Here is an 18,547-nt window from a genome sequence, read left to right as displayed (position 1 = left end):
GCGGGCGACAACGACCTTGGTGTATTGCAGGTCGAGCCCAGGAAGAAGAAGACGGGATCCATGACGGTCCGTGGCAAGGAGTCGGGAGGAAGGCCCTGGGAGCGGACGGAGGCTCTCACAGGTGAGGGTGCTTGGTGGACGGTTTGGGATGCCGCTCCTCGGGGTGGGGAGGTCCGTAAGCGCACATGCAGGTCTGTGGGTGTGGAGGAGGGGTCTGTGAGGGAGGGGGGGGCGCCGTCAGGCGGTCCACCTGAGGATGGTAAGAAGGTGGATGGTAAGTCTGTGACTTTGAGGGTGCAGACGGACAAAGTTGATGGCAAAGATGAAAAGGGGGTGAAGGTCCCTAAGAAAATGCCTTACATGGGGTTGGCGATGCCTTTGGGGTCGCATTTGTCGGAGAAAATGAGGGAGAAGATTTGGAAACATGAGTTTGTGGACGTGTTTAAGTTGCTGCATCGGGAGGTGCAGGCTAAGGAGGGATCCAAGGAGGAGGAGTGGGAGTTGACGAGGCGGCCTAGGGTGCCTATCACTATGGAGAACTGGACGTCGGCCTTTTTGATTTTTGCTAGTGTGTATTGCCAGAAGTTTCTGGACCGGGCGATTGCGCTGTTCAAGTACATGGATATCATTCGCAAGGCCCAGATGCAATTTGGCGGGTTTGCGTGGTTGAGTTACGACGAGGAGTTTCGTGCTCGGGTTAGCTCCGACCCTGAGAAGAGTTGGGGGGAGGTGGATCAGGAGCTTTGGATGCAGTGGATGGTGTCCCCGCACTCGTCGGCCTCTACACATACGGCCAGTGGTTTGCCGGTTTTGTATCGGTCTTTTCCGACGCGTCCCGACCAGGGCGGGGCGGGGAGCGGAACTGTGCCCAGCACCATTGTGTCCGGCCAGCCGCCCAAACTCGGAGGGCCCGCTACGGGAGTGTGTTGGAGCTACAGTCGGGGTTTCTGCTCTCGGTACCCTTGCAAATTCAAACACGAGTGCTCGAAGTGCGGCGGGAAACACCCCCTTACGCAGTGTCTCTCGCTCACCACCCCCTCCGAGCAGTGGCGGAACGCGAAGGGTCGTGGACAGCCTGTCCCAAAGGGCGCCTACTCCGGTTAGGGTGGAGGCGATGGCCCCGTGGCTCGCGCACTATCCTGATCGCGAGGCCGCGGCGCGGCTCTACTGGGGTTTCACTAAGGGTTTCAGGGTTGGGTACCAGGGTCCCAGGGAGTGTCGTTGGGCGGAGAACTTGAGATCGGCGAGGGAATTGCCCGGGGTGGTGGCGGCGAAATTGGACAAGGAAGTGGCGGAAGGAAGAGTGGCAGGCCCGTTTACTGACTGGCCGTTGCCGGATCTGATCGTTTCTCCATTGGGGGTGGTGCCCAAGAAAGAGGAAGGGGAGTTCAGGATGATTCACCACTTGTCGTGGCCGGAGGGGCGGTCTGTGAATGACTTCATCGCGGAGGAGGATTCGAAAGTGCTGTATGGCGTCGGTGGACGATGCGGTTCGGATGGTGCGGTTCTGTGGTCCCGGCGCGGAGTTGGCGAAGTGCGACATTAAGTCGGCCTTCAGGCTCCTGCCTATTCATCCGGCTGATTTTGCGCTCTTGGGCATGCAGTTCGGGGGAGCCATCTATGTGGATAAGGTCCTGCCCATGGGGTGTGCTATCTCCTTTTTGAGCTGTTCAGCACTTTTCTGCAGTGGGTCATGGTGCGGGTGAGTGGGTGCCGTGAGGTCACCCACTACTTGGACGACTTCCTCTTCCTGGGCAGGGCGGGGTCGGGGGACTGCGGCAGGGCCCTGTCGCGTTTCCAGGCCTTGGCAGTGCAGTTCGGGGTCCTGTTGGCACCCGAGAAGACGGCTGGTCCCAGCTGTTGCCTCACGTTTCTGGGGATCGAACTGGACTCGGTGGAATGGTTGGCGCGGCTGCCGGCAGCCAAGGTGAGGGAGATTCTTGCGTGACTGGAGTGGGCTGTGGGGGAACGGCGGATCCCCCTGCGGGCGGTTCAGAAACTTCTGGGTTTCCTTAACTTTGCGTGCCGGGTGGTGCGGGCAGGGCGGACTTTCTGCAGGCGGCTCGGCATGGCCATGTCGGGGGCAGTGCTTCCGCATCACAGAGTGAGGGTTTCCCTGGGGGTGAGGACGGATTTGAGGACTTGGATTACGTTTCTGCAGGATTTCAACGGGGTGCCTTTGGATTTTGATGTGGAGAGGACGGTCTGGCAATGCCAAATTTTCTCTGACGCGGCTGGGTCAGCGGGGTTTGGTGTTTTCTGGGATGGTCGAGGTGTGCGGAGAGCTGGCCGGCCTCCTGTATCAAGCAGGGCAGGAGCATTGTCTTTTTGGAGTTCTTCCCGTTGTTGGCGGCGATGGTGGTGTGGGGGGAAGACTTTCGGAACAGGACTGTGCTCTTTCACGTTGACAACATGACGGTGGTGGACCTTGTGAATAACCAGAGGGCGAGGGACCTGCGAGTGTTGCGGCTGTTGCGAAGATTCATGTTGGCGTGCCTGCAGTTGAATGTGGTGTTTCGGGCCAAGCATGTCCCTGGGGCGAATAATGACATTGCGGATGCTTTGTCTCGTTCGCAGTGGCAGCGGTTTCGACACCTGGCGCCGGGAGCGGACGCCTGCAAGACCGAGCTGCCGGCCGGCATCTGGGCCTTGGGGGAGTGAGGGTGATTGGCCTGGTGGAGGGTTCGTTGGCTCCGTCCACGAGGAGGACATATCGTCTGGCATGGTCTGAATTTAGTTCTTTTATGGGCTGGACGGTGGACGGTGTCGTGAGTGGGGAGGCGGCTGTGCTGGAAGGTTTGAGAGGCTATGTGTTGTCCTGTATGGACCGGGGTCTGACGGCTGCTACGATCTCTGGGAAGTTAGCTGGAATTTCCTTTTACTGTGTGTTGTTTTGGGGGTTTGACCCCACCAAGGATGTGGTGTTGGCTCGCATGTTGGGTGGGTGGGGCCGGGAGAGGGGATCCGGGGGGGGTCGTCTGCGGGAGGCAGTGACGTTTGACTTGTTGGTTCGGCTGGTTGGGGTGTTGCCGGAGTTTTGTTATGACCGTTTTGAGGTGGGCCTTTTCAGGTTGTGTATGGTGTGGATGTTCTTCGGGGCTTTCCGGGTGTCTGAGCTATTGGGCACGAGACGTGGGGCGGGGAGATTGTTTGAGGATGTACGTGTGGATGCGGGGCGCCTGGGGATTTGGCTGGGTCGTTCGAAGACGGATCAGGTCGGCAGGGGCAAGTGGGTGTGGCTGAATGAGTCCGGTGGGGCGGTTTGCCCGGTTCGGGAATGGAGGTCGTTCTGTGGGTCGGCTGGGGTCCGGGGCGGTGAGATTTTCTGCCATGCCTCTGGTGCGAGAGTATCGGCTGGTCAGTTGCTGGCGGTTTTACGTATGGTGCTGGGACGATTGGGCATTGATGGCGCTGGTTTCGGTACTCATTCCTTTCGCATTGGGGCTGCGACTGCGGCGGCTCGCCTGGGCTGGTCTTGGGATAAAATCAAGGGGATTGGGCGTTGGAAGTCGCGCTGTTGTGAGAGGTATATGAGGAAGTAGTGGGGTCCCAGGCAGGTGGTTGGTGTTGCACTGTTTTGTTTGCCTGTTCTAACATCTTTTTCTTCGTAGGTTGCGTGGGTGGCCCGGGCGGTAGGACGGTGACGTGGATCGTTGGACACTCATTCGTGCACTGGGCTTCCAAATATGCTGACCAGCAGGTTTACGGACGTAACCTGGGCCTGAAAGGACAATTGCACGAGGTGAAATGGTGGGGAAAGAGCGGAATGCGATGGGGGGCACTACTGCCCTGGCTCGCGAAGATGGTCCCACAGAGGGGATGCCCGGATTTGTTGATCATTCATTTGGGCGAGAACGACCTGGTGCAACTGTCTGGTTTGGCATTATTGCAACTTATGCAAAGGGACTTGGAAGTTTTGAAATCAAGGATGGCGGGGGCCTGCATTGCCTGGACGGAGCTGGTCCCCCGGAAAGTATGGAGGGGTGCCATGAAACATGGGGCCATTGAGAAGGTCCGGAGGAAACTGAATCGGGCAATGAGATTGTACTGTGCGGATAGGGACGTTAAAGTAATTTCACATCCTGGGATTCGTCTGGAGGAGCATTTAGCGTTTAGGGAGGACGGTGTGCACCTGTCTCGGCTGGGTAATGCATGGTACATGATGGAGTTGCGGGATGTTGTGAGCAAGTTGTGGAACGAGTCTATATGGTGTCGGCGGGAGTGACTCTGCAGTGACGGACGGACAGCCCTGGGGGGGGGTGGGGCAGTGTACCGCCCTACAGGGGGTCCACTGGTTGGCAGGATTCGAAGGGACAGGGGGTCAAGAGCGGGCATACCCATCCCTTGGGGGGGGAGTTAGCACAGGACGGACCGAAGTTTGAATGGAAGTTTGCAATGACTGGGGGCTGGAAGACGGTGATTGACGGCCAAGAGAAGAGTGTTTGGGCCACTAGGGCTTAGTGATGACGTGGGGCGAATGAAACGAATGGGGGGGGAAGTGTGAGTGGGGGTTTGCTGTTTACTGTTATTGTTGATTTATTGTTATGTACAGATTCGCAGTTCTGGTCTAATAAATGGCCTTTTACGCTGACACTGTGTGGTCTGTTTTATTGCGCGATGCCGGGTCCCGGGGAAAGCAGAGTCGCAGACTAGTCTTTCCCCGGGGTCTTTCGCGCAGGGGATAGGCCAGGTAGGGGAAGGGGAGGAGTTAGGGGGTGGGTACTTAAGCGCGGGGGAGGAAGGGATCTTCCTCTTTTCCGCGCCTGGCACCATCGGGAGGGAGCTCGAAAGGCCACCCACCCACCCGGCAGTTGGAGGTGATTCCTGGGTTGGTCGTTAGCGTTGCCATTTAAGGCCAGAGCTGCTGTAGGCAGGATTCGAAGGGACAGGGGGTCAAGAGCGGGCATACCCATCCCTGGGGGGGGAGTTAGCACAGGACGGACCGAAGTTTGAATGGAAGTTTGCAATGACTGGGGGCTGGAAGACGGTGATTGACGGCCAAGAGAAGGGTGTTTGGGCCACTAGGGCTTAGTGATGACGTGGGGCGAATGAAACGAATGGGGGGGGGAAGTGTGAGTGGGGGTTTGCTGTTTACTGTTATTGTTGATTTATTGTTATGTACAGATTCGCAGTTCTGGTCTAATAAATGGCCTTTTACGCTGACACTGCGTGGTCTGTTTTATTGCGCGATGAATTAATTTTCAGTTGTCCTAGCACCCTTGCTACAGAGGATGTTGGCTCTTTCCTGGACAGTGGGGAAAACCACAATCAATAGTCACTGGATCAGTGTATTCCAAACAGATGGAACAAATGGAGGTTCCCGGGCTGAGCTGCTGCCGCCATAATTCAGAAACATAGGAGTGGGAAAACCAGCAGCAATTGTCCTGGAGTTGAGACGCATTTCCATCCTTATCAGCCCTTTAGAATAGTCTGAGCAGGTGTGGATCGCTTTCAAACGATTTAGCTCTTTGCATACATTCTGTTAAGCGAACTATGCACATGATAATTAAATCAAATGTTCACCTACTTCCGTTCTTTTACAGACTTGATTGGCACATCTCGAATTTAAATCAGTGTTACTTTTGTTGTAGTTTAGTATTTTTATTTGGAATTCTGTGCTCAATTCGGTTCTTTACAAGAGGGTCGAAAGTGGAAAAAAAAGTTTAGACACATTTTCCAGTCTTGTGTAGAGCGTCCTGTCTTTGACACCGTGAATTAGAGCCCTTTCCTTTCTAAAGCGAGCGCCCGGGACATGCCTCCGACACTTCACTCATCAGAACCGTTGGAGCTGAAAGCCGCGCTTTGAAAGCAAAACAAAAGTGAAAATGTTATTTAACTGTAAGATGACAATAAACCTTTTGTCGCTGCCTTTTCCTTTTACCTCTCCGAAGTGTTATCAATCAAACTCCAAAGGCTGGGGGAAATGCTCCCTCTAACCTAATTTATTTCTCCTTGCATTTGGCATTGAAAGAAGCAAAAACTTTTCGGTCTAGGCCCAATATGGAAACAGACAAAGACTTAAAATCGAACATAACCTCACTGTCCACAGCCTCTCTTCACCCAGGCAGCAGCCACAGACTTGTGGGCACTGTGAATGGGGCGGTCTTTTTCTTGGCGTTGAAGCGCTGTGGCATTGCGGCGCAGCTATAACTTTCGTGTTAGTTTTGCCATGTGCCTCTGCGGCAGCTAAAGATGCCGTTTTCGCTTTTTATGTCGGCGATGCTCCGATTCACAAGAAATGTTTACTTTACATGTCAGTGAGTCTACACAGTTTGTAACATGCGTGCGCTCCCGCATGTTACAGGAATCAATGATTTAGTGTTCGATGATTCTGTAAGCCCTTGTTCACAATGCAGTATCAGAGTTCTTTCCACTTACATTTTAGAGAGTGTGCTGTACAAATGCTTTGTGGAAGACTAGTCTGGTCCACATGGTGCACGCCATGTTCACAATCTCTCCCTCACCTGCCTTCCCTCCCCCCATATCAATTAAGGTACGGAATGGCTTCTGGTTGAGGCTGCTAAAAAAAAAGAATGAAATTGCGATGTTTTCCAATCAGACTGGGAGCTGGTTCCATGTACTGGATTTGGCCTAGCATGAAATATTTGGTGAATATTTACATTTTTATAAAGCTCGCTACTGCTTTTTTAATGTTTACTTTTTCGCATAACAGAATATAGACTAATGTTGTTGCTGTGTGTGTTCAATGAGTGCCAGTTTTGGGACGTTGGTGCAATCGCACCTGGCACTGACCTAGGGGGTGTGTGGGGTGGGGTCACAGTGTTAAAAAACCTTTGGGTTTGAAAGCAGATGCTGCTACTTTCCTTGGGTGTCCAGTAGTCTTCAGGCAGCAAAAGAAATGTCAAGATAATGACAGTGATTGATGCTCTTGTCTCCTTTAACTCACTCATCCTCCTCTACAATTTTTTATTTTAGGTTTAAGAACTCTTTATTGGTAGTTTTAATGCAAAAACAAGGTATAACAGTCCGCCCACTACATCCAACGGCCGGTGGGGAGGAACATGAACAAGGGGAGGCGTGGGTGGGTAGAAAGGATGGGAGAGGGGAAGCAGGAGACACCTGCGCTAAGAGTAGGACACCTATTGTGTCAGGATGGTAGCCGGGGTTGTATGTGAGGGAAACAGCTACTAGGTATTAGCTTAGGAAGACTGGTAACCCAACACAACAGGGTCCAGGCTCCTCCAGGGTCACAACCAGCAAGGGAGTGCACTAGCAAGGGGCTCCACATCTCAGTCTGCACCACTGAAAGCCCCCATGCAACGGCGCGGGTATGTCCAATGTGCAGCTCTCAGTTTCCACTCCATTCCCACAAGGCACCAACCGCGTGGCCTGGACACCACTGCGAGCACAGAGGGCAGCAGAACTGCACATGGCTGCGAGGAGCATCCCCACATCACAACTCAGTCTGTTGATGGAAGATTATTAAAACAAGATGACCCTCCAGCAGCTCCAGGGAAACCCTCAGTCAGTCGTCCAGATCCCAGCAGCCCCCCCACCCCCGGCTCAGAAAGTATCACTGGTCTAAATGTAGGAGGGGTGTCCTGAAAGGATCCCTCACAACAGCGCTGCAAGTCCGCAGGCCGCAAATATGTGTAGGCTCGCCAGTTCTGATCAGGCGAGTCACACTGCAGGTGTCCCCTATTCAGGGCGGCCCCCAGCACACTACAATTCAGCCCATAGGCCCCAAGAAAAGGAGGGGCCCTCAGGGCAGTAGGAGGGGCTGGCCCAACTAATGATTCGGCCACAGAAAGTCCGCTGGGGACAGACCTTCATGCCATGCCCTGCCACCAATCACTGCGTGTTATTTAGTCACGGCCTGGGTGGCCCTCGGTGCATAGGCACGACCACACACAGCCCACGGTCGACCATGCAAGCAAAGACAGGGGCTCAGGCTTGGAGGAGGGGGCCCAGTATGCCAGATCCGGGGGCAACAAGGCACAGTCTTCAGCAGGTCTACACCTCCAGGCCTTCAGAGTCTGCCATAATAGAAGCATGGACGCCGAGCGATGCACCCACCAGCCACCTCAAAGGTGCGATCCGCTCCAGGCCACCGGTGGCTCTGATGTGGGGAGTCTAACAGTTCAGGAACATTTCCCTGTGTGGAGGGCCCCGAGAGAGATCGACTTCTTCCCAAGCAGTGGGTGGATGGCAGAGCTTTGCGGAGCAGGTCTCACTCAGGTGCCACCTTGGACATGCTCTCCTAATGCTTTATCTTAGAGGTGTAATCATAGATGCACATCATGTAAAAAATGCCAGAGCTACAAACAACTGGATATGTAGTAAACACTGTCAAATTGTTTTAACTTTCAGGTAATTCTATTGCACACTTGGTCAACAAGATACAACTTAAAACAAAAAACTGTTACTGCAATTACTAATGCTTGTTGTAAGTGTGTTTCCCCTTGAAAATACTCAAATTTTAGGCAAAGGTCTAATCTTGTATTTCTTATGAAAGGCCTTTTCTGTGGCTAATGACTAAAAAGTCCACGCATATCTTTTAAGATTTGAATTTTTAGTGTGACTGCCATTGCACAACACCATCTATATATATATATGTTGATGCATGGCAATTTAGCTTTTTGCAGTTCTTCAATTAGCACTTTAGGGCTCATACTGAGTCCTGAGGGAATATGGTGCTTGTGTCAGCTGGAGGAATGTGTGTGGTGAAATCCAACCAGAAATGGGAACGACGTAAACTAAAACGGCACTTCACTCCACCTGTAAGACTCAGAAAGAGGCAACGGGCAGGGGATGGGCGATGGGCAATTAGCTTCCTTTCCTCAGGTCCCCGAAGTATAGTTTCTCAGATGTTTTATTAGCTCTTCATTCTAACAAACTCGCAATATGGGAGCCATTTAAAAATGTGATATATAACAATCGTAAATCATGAAAGGCAAGTTTGTTAAACATAAATCTGACATATATTGGGGGCTCAGTGTATCCATGAAGGCAAACAAAGCTAAGTATCAGATAAAACTCGGACTAGAAAATCTGTAGTTTTACACAAATGAGTACAAATGGCATTTCTCGTTCCAAATGGCTCAATTACAAGTGGCACATAATTCCAGATTCAGATAGCAATGGGAACTACCTGTCGAACTGGCAAATACAAGCTCTGCCAGAAAACTGTAGATCCCAAGATGTTCACCAGCACATTCATTCCATCGCCATAAAGCTGGCAAAATGTAAGGCAGAGAGTGAGCCCAAATGAAGAATAACATGCAGGAATCCAGTGGTGGCTGACACAGATAAAGAGTGGTGAGGCGGGTGGAGGTAGCAAGGGGGCAGGGAAAGCGCGCAGTGGGTGGGTTTAATAATAATTATAAAAAGACTTACCTGGTGTTGCCGGCTGCCTTGCGCTCCTCTGCTTCCAGTTCCTGGTACCAGCAGTCCCTGGGACAGCATTATGGACTTCCCATCTAATCCTTGCCCTGCTCTCGAACATGAGAGCAGAATGGGGATTGGCTGAGTGCGCTGGAATAATGGTCACACAGGCGCAGGGAGCCTGGGCTGTTTCTCCAAATCCAGCTGTGAAATATAACTGGGATGGAGAAACTTAAGTGCGCATGTCAGTATGGCCGGCTAAAGACAGTCGGACAAACTGACATGTGCACCAAAAAGAGCTCCACCCAATCCTCCTCCTATTCCCATGCCCCCCCCCCCTCCCTCACAGCACGCACTGGCTCAGCCTGCAGCTGAAAAAATAAATAATAATAAAATATAGTTTTCTTTTTCAGCTGCTGGATCTGAGCCAGTGGGACGATGCTCCTACCCCGCTGCAGAGGAGCTGCCACTGCAGGATTCTGTGCAGTAATATTACCTCCTGCCAAGTATTACATTTCTATTTTTGCTTCTAATATTAGTCGTAACTCTGATTGCCATTGTAATAATACATTAATTCATACTCATGGAATACAAATAATATGGTAAAAAGAACATAACATATAAAGTTATAAATGGTCAGGAGTCGTCCCGTAATGTGATACTGGACTAGAGGATTCTATCTCCTTGCGATCAGAGCCTGCCTTTCAAACGATAGACCTCACCTACCTTGACACGACTGACCGCTTCCTGGGCTTGCATCATTCTTATGTTTTTGGAAGGATTTCTTTCTGATAAGAGTTGCGTGGAACCCAAGTAATTGGCAGCAAATATGATTCCATCAATGAGGTCCTCAGGTTCACACGGGCCTGGAACTTAAACAAAAAAAGAATGAGTATTCTTACAGTGGTTAGTGGAGTGCAGTTTATTTAATAACATTTTTAATCACATCTATAGGAAAGTACATTCTAAGGAGTATTTACACTGTAAAAATGCATCTTCATAGGAGGGAATTTGGTAATGAGTAAGGAAGAGCGGAGTTGGCATAGTAGTACTCAGCGGAATTTCTTGGTGTTACTAGAAAAATCCGTGAAATTCTGAGCTGCGGCTCAATTTATAGCCCTTCCCCCCAGTTGTCCCCTCCTCAGGTCCGCAACCCCCACCCCGGCTAACCTCCTCGCCCCCATCTCCCTCCCCTCCCACTAAACCCACGCTAAATCCCCCGCCCCTCCCTCCCGCATAGAAAACAGTGCTGACTCTGAGCATGCTTTCACGCAGTATGCCATGCGTACTGCAGTTCTTTCTGGAATTGAACACAGGAGCAGCCGAGCAGTGGCAGGCGGGACAGCTGAACACTTGAAAAAAACATTATGCAACCGTTGCTATTTAAACAAGCTAAGCTTGATGTGATTTCTCTAAACAGCTGATACAAGTTGAAACATCAGCTTAACAAATGCATCATCAGGTAAGAACATCTAAATATATGGAAAAGCAGTAGCTATTAAAATATACATGCAGAAGAACTTGTTATGTTCTAGTCTTTAATGCCTATGGCGTAACAGGCGTGTAAAGGTAGACACACGTGACCTGGTTACACAAAGGATGGTACACAAAGTGCACATGATTGGCACTACCAATGGGAGAGCCCAGCGGCTACCTCAATGTGGCGTCCGGGTAGGTGCGCAAGAAATCATGGCCGTGGTGGACACCGGAGCAACCATAAATCTCATAGTATCCGACAAGACACACCCCTGAAAATCCAAGGAAAGTTCAAGACATCCATCTCGCATGGAGACAAGTCCATCACCACCAACGTCTTTGTATCCGAGATGGACAAGGCATGGTCTTAGAATGCTGAGCGGCTGAGGACCTAGGGGTAGTCACGTTTGCTTTTGGGGTGCACCAGGAGTCAATCCAACAACTGATAATGGAATTCTCAGACGTGTTCAAGGGCATCGGAAGGTTCACAGGGAAGAAGGTACATCTCCACATTGACCAGACTGTTCAACCAGTGGCACTGAGACATTAATGGATTGCATTTCACCTAAGGCCTTTAGTCGAAGAAGAACTCAAGCAACTTGAAACGGCCGGAATAATAGAAAAAGTAACTGGTCCCACCCCCTGGGTTTCACCCATAGTTGTCACAAGTAAGCCCAAACAACCGGAGGCCGTCCGGATCTGCGTGGACATGCATCTCCCCAAAGGCGCTATCAAGCGGGAACGTCATATAACACCCACCATTGATGATCTCATAGGGGAAATGGCAGGAGCCAGCTAGTTCTCCAAATTGGATCTGCGATCACGCTATCACCAGTTAGTGTTTGACGAAGAATCTCGCAACATCACGACCGTCTCAACGCACATGGGGCTCCGCAGATACACCCGTCTTAGTTTTGGAGTATCCAGTGCAGCAAAAGTATTCCAAAATGTCATACAAGAGCTCATCGCAGACATACCTGGTGTGATCAATGTCAGCGATGACATTATGATACACGCTCGAACCATCCCGGAGCACAACAGCCGACTAACCCAGGTATTTCGAAGACTACGGGATGCCGGTCTCACACTGCATCAGGAGAAGTGCGAGTTCTTAAAGCGGAAGCTGCAATTCTTCAGATACACCTTTTCAATCGACGATGTCAACCCGGATCTCAAGAAGGTGAAGGACATCAAAGAAGCGGCAGAAGAAAAATCCCTTATGACCCAACTACTTTCACATCTGACAAAGTCACTATTTTAAATCAGCAGCTACAACATTGACAGCATATACTTTTTCATTTTAGTATATAAATTTTATTTCTTATTTCTTACTTTTACCTTTTACAAAATTAATGGGAGATTCCCCATTAATTTGTGGTGCCGATCTTAGATTCTAATGGGATAACTTGCGTGCTGATATTCTCACGGCTTGTCTTGGGATATATAAATATCTTGTTTTGATGGTGGCGAATTAAATTGCAAAATCCTTACGTTGAGTCAGTGCAAATACTCCATATACTAGATTTTGGATTGGTTCTCTCCCCAGGTTGTCTTATATGGCCACTTTGTTTAACAGGGAGATCACATATGCGACATCCTCAGCACGCTATCCCGAATCTCCCCTGGTACTGAAACGGAAATGCAGACTTGAAGTTACTGAGGAGCAATAGGACTCCTCTCAAATTTGATATTGGAAAAGGATATCCATACAGAGCTTATCATTTAATTTGGAAACAACATCTGTTCTGCAAAAAGGTCCTGAGGAAGGTGGTTCTGATCCCACCGAAACGCGTCGACCTTGCGTATTAGATCACGTTACAACTTGTGATCCCTCAGAATAAATTATGATTGTGTTTAGTATGTGTGTATGTGTATGAGGTAATTGTGTGAATGTATTAGGTTCTTTTCTCTGTATGGTATGTGTATTTTTATGTAGTATATATGTCTCTTTTTGTAAAAGGTGATCTAAGAAAGTAATGTACAAAAAACAAAGAAAAGAGAAAAAAAAATTTTTTCAGAAAAAGTAAGAAATAAGAAATAAAATTTATATACTAAAATGAAAAAGTATATGCTGTCAATGTTGTAGCTGCTGATTTAAAATAGTGACTTTGTCAGATGTGAAAGTAGTTGGGTCATAAGGGATTTTTCTTCTGTTGTACTACATTTTTCCTTTCTGTCCCTGACCTTGAAAGTATTTTTAGAGGGGGTCCCATTTTCATGCAGACATCAAAGAAGTGGCGCCACCCACCACCGTCACGGAAGTCCGGAGTTTTCTCGGAATGGTGAATTATTGTGGGAGATTCATCCGAGACTTGGATAATCTCATGTTGCCATTGAGGGAGCTCACCAAAGACGCCATACCCTGGAAATGGGGTCCCGAGCAGTTCAAAGCATTCCGAGAAATCAAGGAGGCACTCTCAGAAGCCACCACATTGGCCTTTTTTGATCCTAGGAAGCTAACACTTGTGGCCGTAGATGCAGGCCCGGTGGGACTGGGCACCGTGCTGATGCAGAGGCAGCGTGCAGATGAGCACTGGGCCCCGGTGGCATTCACCAGTTGGTCCCTCACCGAGACGGAGCAGAGATACTCGCAAATAGAAAAGGAGGCGATAGCCATACATTGGGGGTGCCGGCATTTTCATCTGTATGTCTACAGAAAGCCTTCGTCGTTGCGACTGACTACAAACCATTGGTTTCTCTGTTCTCGGGGACCTCCACGAAGACCCCACCACGCATCGAGAAATGGATGCTACAACTTCAAAACTATAACTGCAGAGTGGAGTATCAACCGGGGTCGGAGAACCCGGCCGACTATCTGTCATGACACCCTCGAGCAGCCACCCGGGAGGAAATGGAAGATGCGGCGGACACGGAAGAATATGTGAGATGTGTCACGGCCAGGTCATGTCCAATGCCACTATCCCTGGAAAGCATCGCAGAAGCCACCAGAGGGGACGACTGCATCCAAAGAGCCGGAGCGGTACTTCAAAGCAGGAACTGGCAGAAAGCCAAAGAGGAATGGAAGATCCTGACACCTGAGGCGCAACGTGTAATAGATAGCCTCTATCACGTACAAGAGGAACTCAATGAAGATGACACAGGATGCCTGCTACGAGGACACCGGCTCGTGATACAGTCGTCTCTGACAACCCAAGTGGTACAATTGGCCCCCATAGGCCATCAAGGAATGTTCAAAACAAAATCGCTCCTACGAACCAAAGTATGGTTCCCACTGATGGACGATCTGGTGGAAGCCACAGTGAGATCATGCCCTGCTGCCAGGTAACTGGTGAAGCACAGCGAACAGCGCCAATCCTGGTGGAGTCTCGGTCGACCTCTCCCTGGGAATGTGTCAGCCTTGACTTTGGCAGCCTCCCTGATGGTCAGCACACAATGGTAGCCATTGATGACCACTCCAAATACCGGGAAGTGGAAATAATATCCACAACCAGCGCAACGGAAGTGATTCCCAAACTGGAGAAAATCATGGCAGCACATGGGCTGATGCGTGAGCTAAGAACGGACAACGGCCCTCCTTTCCAAGGACAAGAACTGGCCAATTACCTCAGTACCTTGGGCATCCAACATCGCAGAATAACCCCTAGTTGGCCCCAAGCCAACGGCGAAGTAGAGAGGTTCATGAGAACACTCAACAAAGTAATTCGAATTGCCCATGACAAGGGGCAGTCCTTGGAGTTGGCCATATTCACGTTCTTGAGAAGCTATCGTCAGACACCCCACACTACCACTGGTGTTGCCCCTGGACACACTTTTATGGGGCGGGTAGTCATGGACCTTATACCCCATCATCCACGATAGTGACCTGACCCTTCCAGCGGCCGTCAGGTGGAGGCTCGACGACGGAAAGCCTATGCCCAGTTCAGCCAGCGAAGGAGAGCCAAAGTGCCACAGATCGCCAGAGGAGATGTAGTGTTACTAAAGAATCGAGCCACCAGTGGGAAATTAAGGCTGCCATATGAAACAACTCCCTGGACAGTGGTTAATGTAAAAGGAACCCGAGTCATCGCAGTCAGAGGGAGAGAGACCGTGACTCGCAATGTATCTCATTTCAAGAAATACCACCCAGGTGATGCTGACGTCTACCCAACAGCCTCTCAGGAAGTCACGCCTTCACTGAACAATGAAAAGGCCGCCTCTCCGGCGCGGATGGATATGTCCTGCTGTGATGAGAGTCATGAGTCATTGCCTGGGGAAAACTTTCACCACGACGGGTCAGAAAGCGCATGCATGGACAGCAGTGGCAGTAATCCTGAAGCACGGAATGGCAAGTCGCCATCCCCGGCTGGGGCTGGTGAGAATCAGACCCGAGGGGCGTCCCAACATCAGCTACGAAGAAACCGTGGGCCGTCCTGCCAACTTAGAGACTACTTCATGTAAGACTGTTCGAATATGTGTGTGCGTGTTGTGGCTCAAAAGTCAAATGCATCCTGTGTGAATATGAAAGACTCTGAATCACTGATACAGTGAATTATGTTGTGCCTATTGTTTGTTTTCTTTTTGGTTGGAGAGGCATGTTATGTTCTAGTCTTTAATGCCTGTGGCGTAACAGGCGTGTAATCGTAGACACACATGACCTGGTTAATAAATAAGGGCACGCACGAACGTACGCCAGTTGGGTGACGGTGTGCAGACCCAGCAAACCGCCACCCGTGTCTGTGCAGTTATTTATGGTCACCATCCATGATTTATTAAGTGCCTTTGTCCCCCATAGTGCCCCCCCCACGACACAGCAGGACTGTACAGCAAGAGTGTAATGAACAACCACCCAAGCACAACTACCCAAGCGCAACACAGAAGATACCGACAAATTACACGTTTAGATGCTAAAGGTAAACTTTAGGGCTGTTTCACCAAAGGCAATGGAATGTGGAATTATTTTTACTTAACGTAATCAAGACACCCTCTGCAGAGGTTCCAACAGGGGGCCCTTTGAAACTACCAGTCTGCTATGGAGCCCCCAAGCCGACTGTAGACATCACTTCAGTACATAATTATCCCATAGCACATCTGAGGAGCATATCTGTACTGTGATATCACTGGAATGTCTTGTCTTTTGCAACAGTCCTGCCCCTTTGTTAAGAACATATATTCATGTAATTAAGGCTGTAATTAAGGCTGTAATTAAGGCTTTATCCTGGACTAAAGTTAATTAGACGATATTTTGTAAGGCAGGTTCAAGCAGCATGTGCATATTGCCTCCGAACCTGGGAACCTTAACTTGAGCAAATGTTTCCTACTGTGCGAACACTGTCTATATGTAAAGTTCAGACCAGGGATACTGTTATGTGAGCAATTATTCATCAAAGTATTTTGCTCTTTCGGCTCCATTTGTCATATATTTTATATCATTAGAGTTGTGATCTTATTTTTTTAGTCTTCTTCCCATACTACAGAATTTTCTTAAATAAATTGCACATTTTCTTCTGAAAATGTATTATAATAACTCTCATGCACATGGGCTAAAGTTCTGTAGATGCCGAGCAGGAATTTATAAACAAAATATATTTTTAAGGCCTGGTCCGTAGGAGTCAAATTATAAATAATTTGTAGTACTACATCACGATCAATTTCTGTTGCGTATAGTTTCAAATATACATATTTAATTGTGTTCCCATTTTTCAAAGCACATTTTTGATTATAAATGTACATATGGATTACAGCAATATTGATTACATTCCCAACAATTGTTATAGTTATAATATTATGTGTCAAAGGTTATGTCTTGCCGATTGAACTACGCCTGGAACCCTCTGAGCCCAAATTCCGCAGAGCCCTCAAAACACATCTGTTCCGCCTAGCACTGTCCTAGCTCTTCTTCCCCTATTTTTCTCTCTTACGAAAGCAATTTTAGCGCAGGGACACGCCGGTGTGCGTAACTAAGCGCTTTATAAAATTCCAAAATAAATAAATAAATAAATGTATGTTAAACAAAAACTTTCAAAGTTCATAGCTGCCCACCAACGGGTCTTCCCAGTGCTATAAAATAAACATGTAAATCAATCCTAGTACAACCACAAGGGGCGTCAAAGCATCTAAAAATGGCAGCAATCTAAATGGTAAATATCCAGGTCTTAAGTCGTTTTCTGCAGCTACGATGGGTCTGTTTTTTCCTTTGATAGAGGGGCAGTTTATTCCATAAGGTCGGGGCTATTTCTCGATAGCAACACACTCCTAATATCTGATAGAGCATCATGTTATTCTGAAAATTGTAGGGGCGCATCATAATCACAGATAGTCAGTACTCACATATTTAAAGGAAGGTATTGACTCGTAGTCATTAGAAATGTAGTATTAAAGCGGCATATATTAGTGCGAATAGAAATGTAATTATGTTGTTTATGAAGAATAATGTGTTTAATCTAAAATGTGTTTTAGATGATGCATAATGAATTGGTTCACGTATAAAGTGATGTGTTAGGGGTAAACGTGGATATGATTTGGGATGATTATACCCTGGACCTAAATGGCGCTCACCGATTGCGGTTAGTATTTATATGTCTAAGTATCTTTCACTTTTGGGTGCTTAGGGTGGAGGCAATCATCTAACACATCCACATTAAGATCAGCCAATCCTATAACTTTATTTAGACCTTAGCACACCAACATACAGATTTTGACAAGTTATTGACTTCAAATGTTACGACAAAAACATTGACATCATATATGTTTTTAATGTCTCTTTCTTGTTCAGGCTCAAGGGGTAAACGTGCACCATATTAAAGTCTGCATGTGTAGTTTGTTTATTCATGTATTCAGAGTAATGAAATCAATGCTTATAAGGTGATTTTAGAAAATGTATGTTTAACGTGGAAAGGCCTAGATGATTTTCTATGCTTTGCAATGAGAGGCCTGTTAGTGATTTCTTATGTTAGCTCAATATTGCAGGCCTGAAATGTATTTTCCTTGGGAAGGCTCTCAGTCGAAGGTAGTCAGCTGATTTTGTGTGCGTGCATGGTTGCTTCGCTCACATGCTTCTCGTTGCAGGTGCAAGGACACCCATCTTGTTAGGCAGAATAACCCTTTTGTTTTAGGAGTTAGGATGGTAGGAGAAGCCGCCATGAGGGTGTACAGGAATGCAGATATGATACTTTCAGTTGAGAAGGTGCCTGGGACCCAAGAACATATCAACGGTTTATGGATGAAGTAAGAGTGTCAATGGAAGAGTACGGGAAAGAAGATCTGTCCAAAGGGGCGTGTAAATGGTGTGTTCTACTGTTTTGTGATTTTGTATTAGGGATAGTGCCCCAGAGGGTGGAGCAGATGAGGACTAGAGGGGAAGCTAGAAGGAGTATCCTAGAACGAGCTCTGTAGCTGTGGTTACTTACCTATGCAAAGTGAGTGTACTTCTAAGGAAGTCCTCACTACTGACACCTTTTTCTCTCTTGCCTGGGGATGATGCTAAGTAGGGATGTCACTTTAGCGGTAGTATAGGGATAGATTAATTGCTTTTCTGTTTTTTAGGCTAATGAATACTAAAATAGAGGTTGGAGCAGTCATTGCATGCCTGATGCTTTTAGAATTGACTATTCTTCTTATTTTGAGTCGGATGAGACTGTTGCGTAGGTTTATGTTGGTATCAGTGCCCATTTATTTTCTTAACCTTGTGTTGAGGTGTTTGTATGTTCAGTTATGTTTGGCTTTGTGATCAATTCCTTAACATTTGATTTCGGGGTCAGTGATCCTTTAGAGCTACAAAAACGAACAG

At 48.5% G+C, this 18,547-nt stretch overlaps 1 protein-coding gene across 3 annotated transcripts in view; it reads right to left on the bottom strand.

Annotated features, from left to right (window-relative positions):
* APBA2 (amyloid beta precursor protein binding family A member 2) overlaps positions 1-18,547 on the bottom strand; it is a 1,219,434-nt gene that overhangs the window by 417,972 nt on the left and 782,915 nt on the right. For all 3 annotated transcript variants that reach the window (XM_086958387.1, XM_086958390.1, XM_086958389.1), the window contains one exon: positions 10,072-10,217. In XM_086958387.1, the coding sequence (XP_086814513.1) occupies positions 10,072-10,217 (146 nt within the window). The remainder of the gene's footprint in view (positions 1-10,071; positions 10,218-18,547) is intronic.

The sequence above is a fragment of the Lissotriton vulgaris genome, chromosome 2_1 (genome assembly GCF_964263255.1).
Source record: "Lissotriton vulgaris chromosome 2_1, aLisVul1.2, whole genome shotgun sequence".
In the NCBI taxonomy this organism is placed as follows: Eukaryota; Metazoa; Chordata; class Amphibia; order Caudata; family Salamandridae; genus Lissotriton; species Lissotriton vulgaris.
Note: the sequence above shows the minus strand (reverse complement) of the source record. Positions and strands in the feature narration are given on the sequence as shown.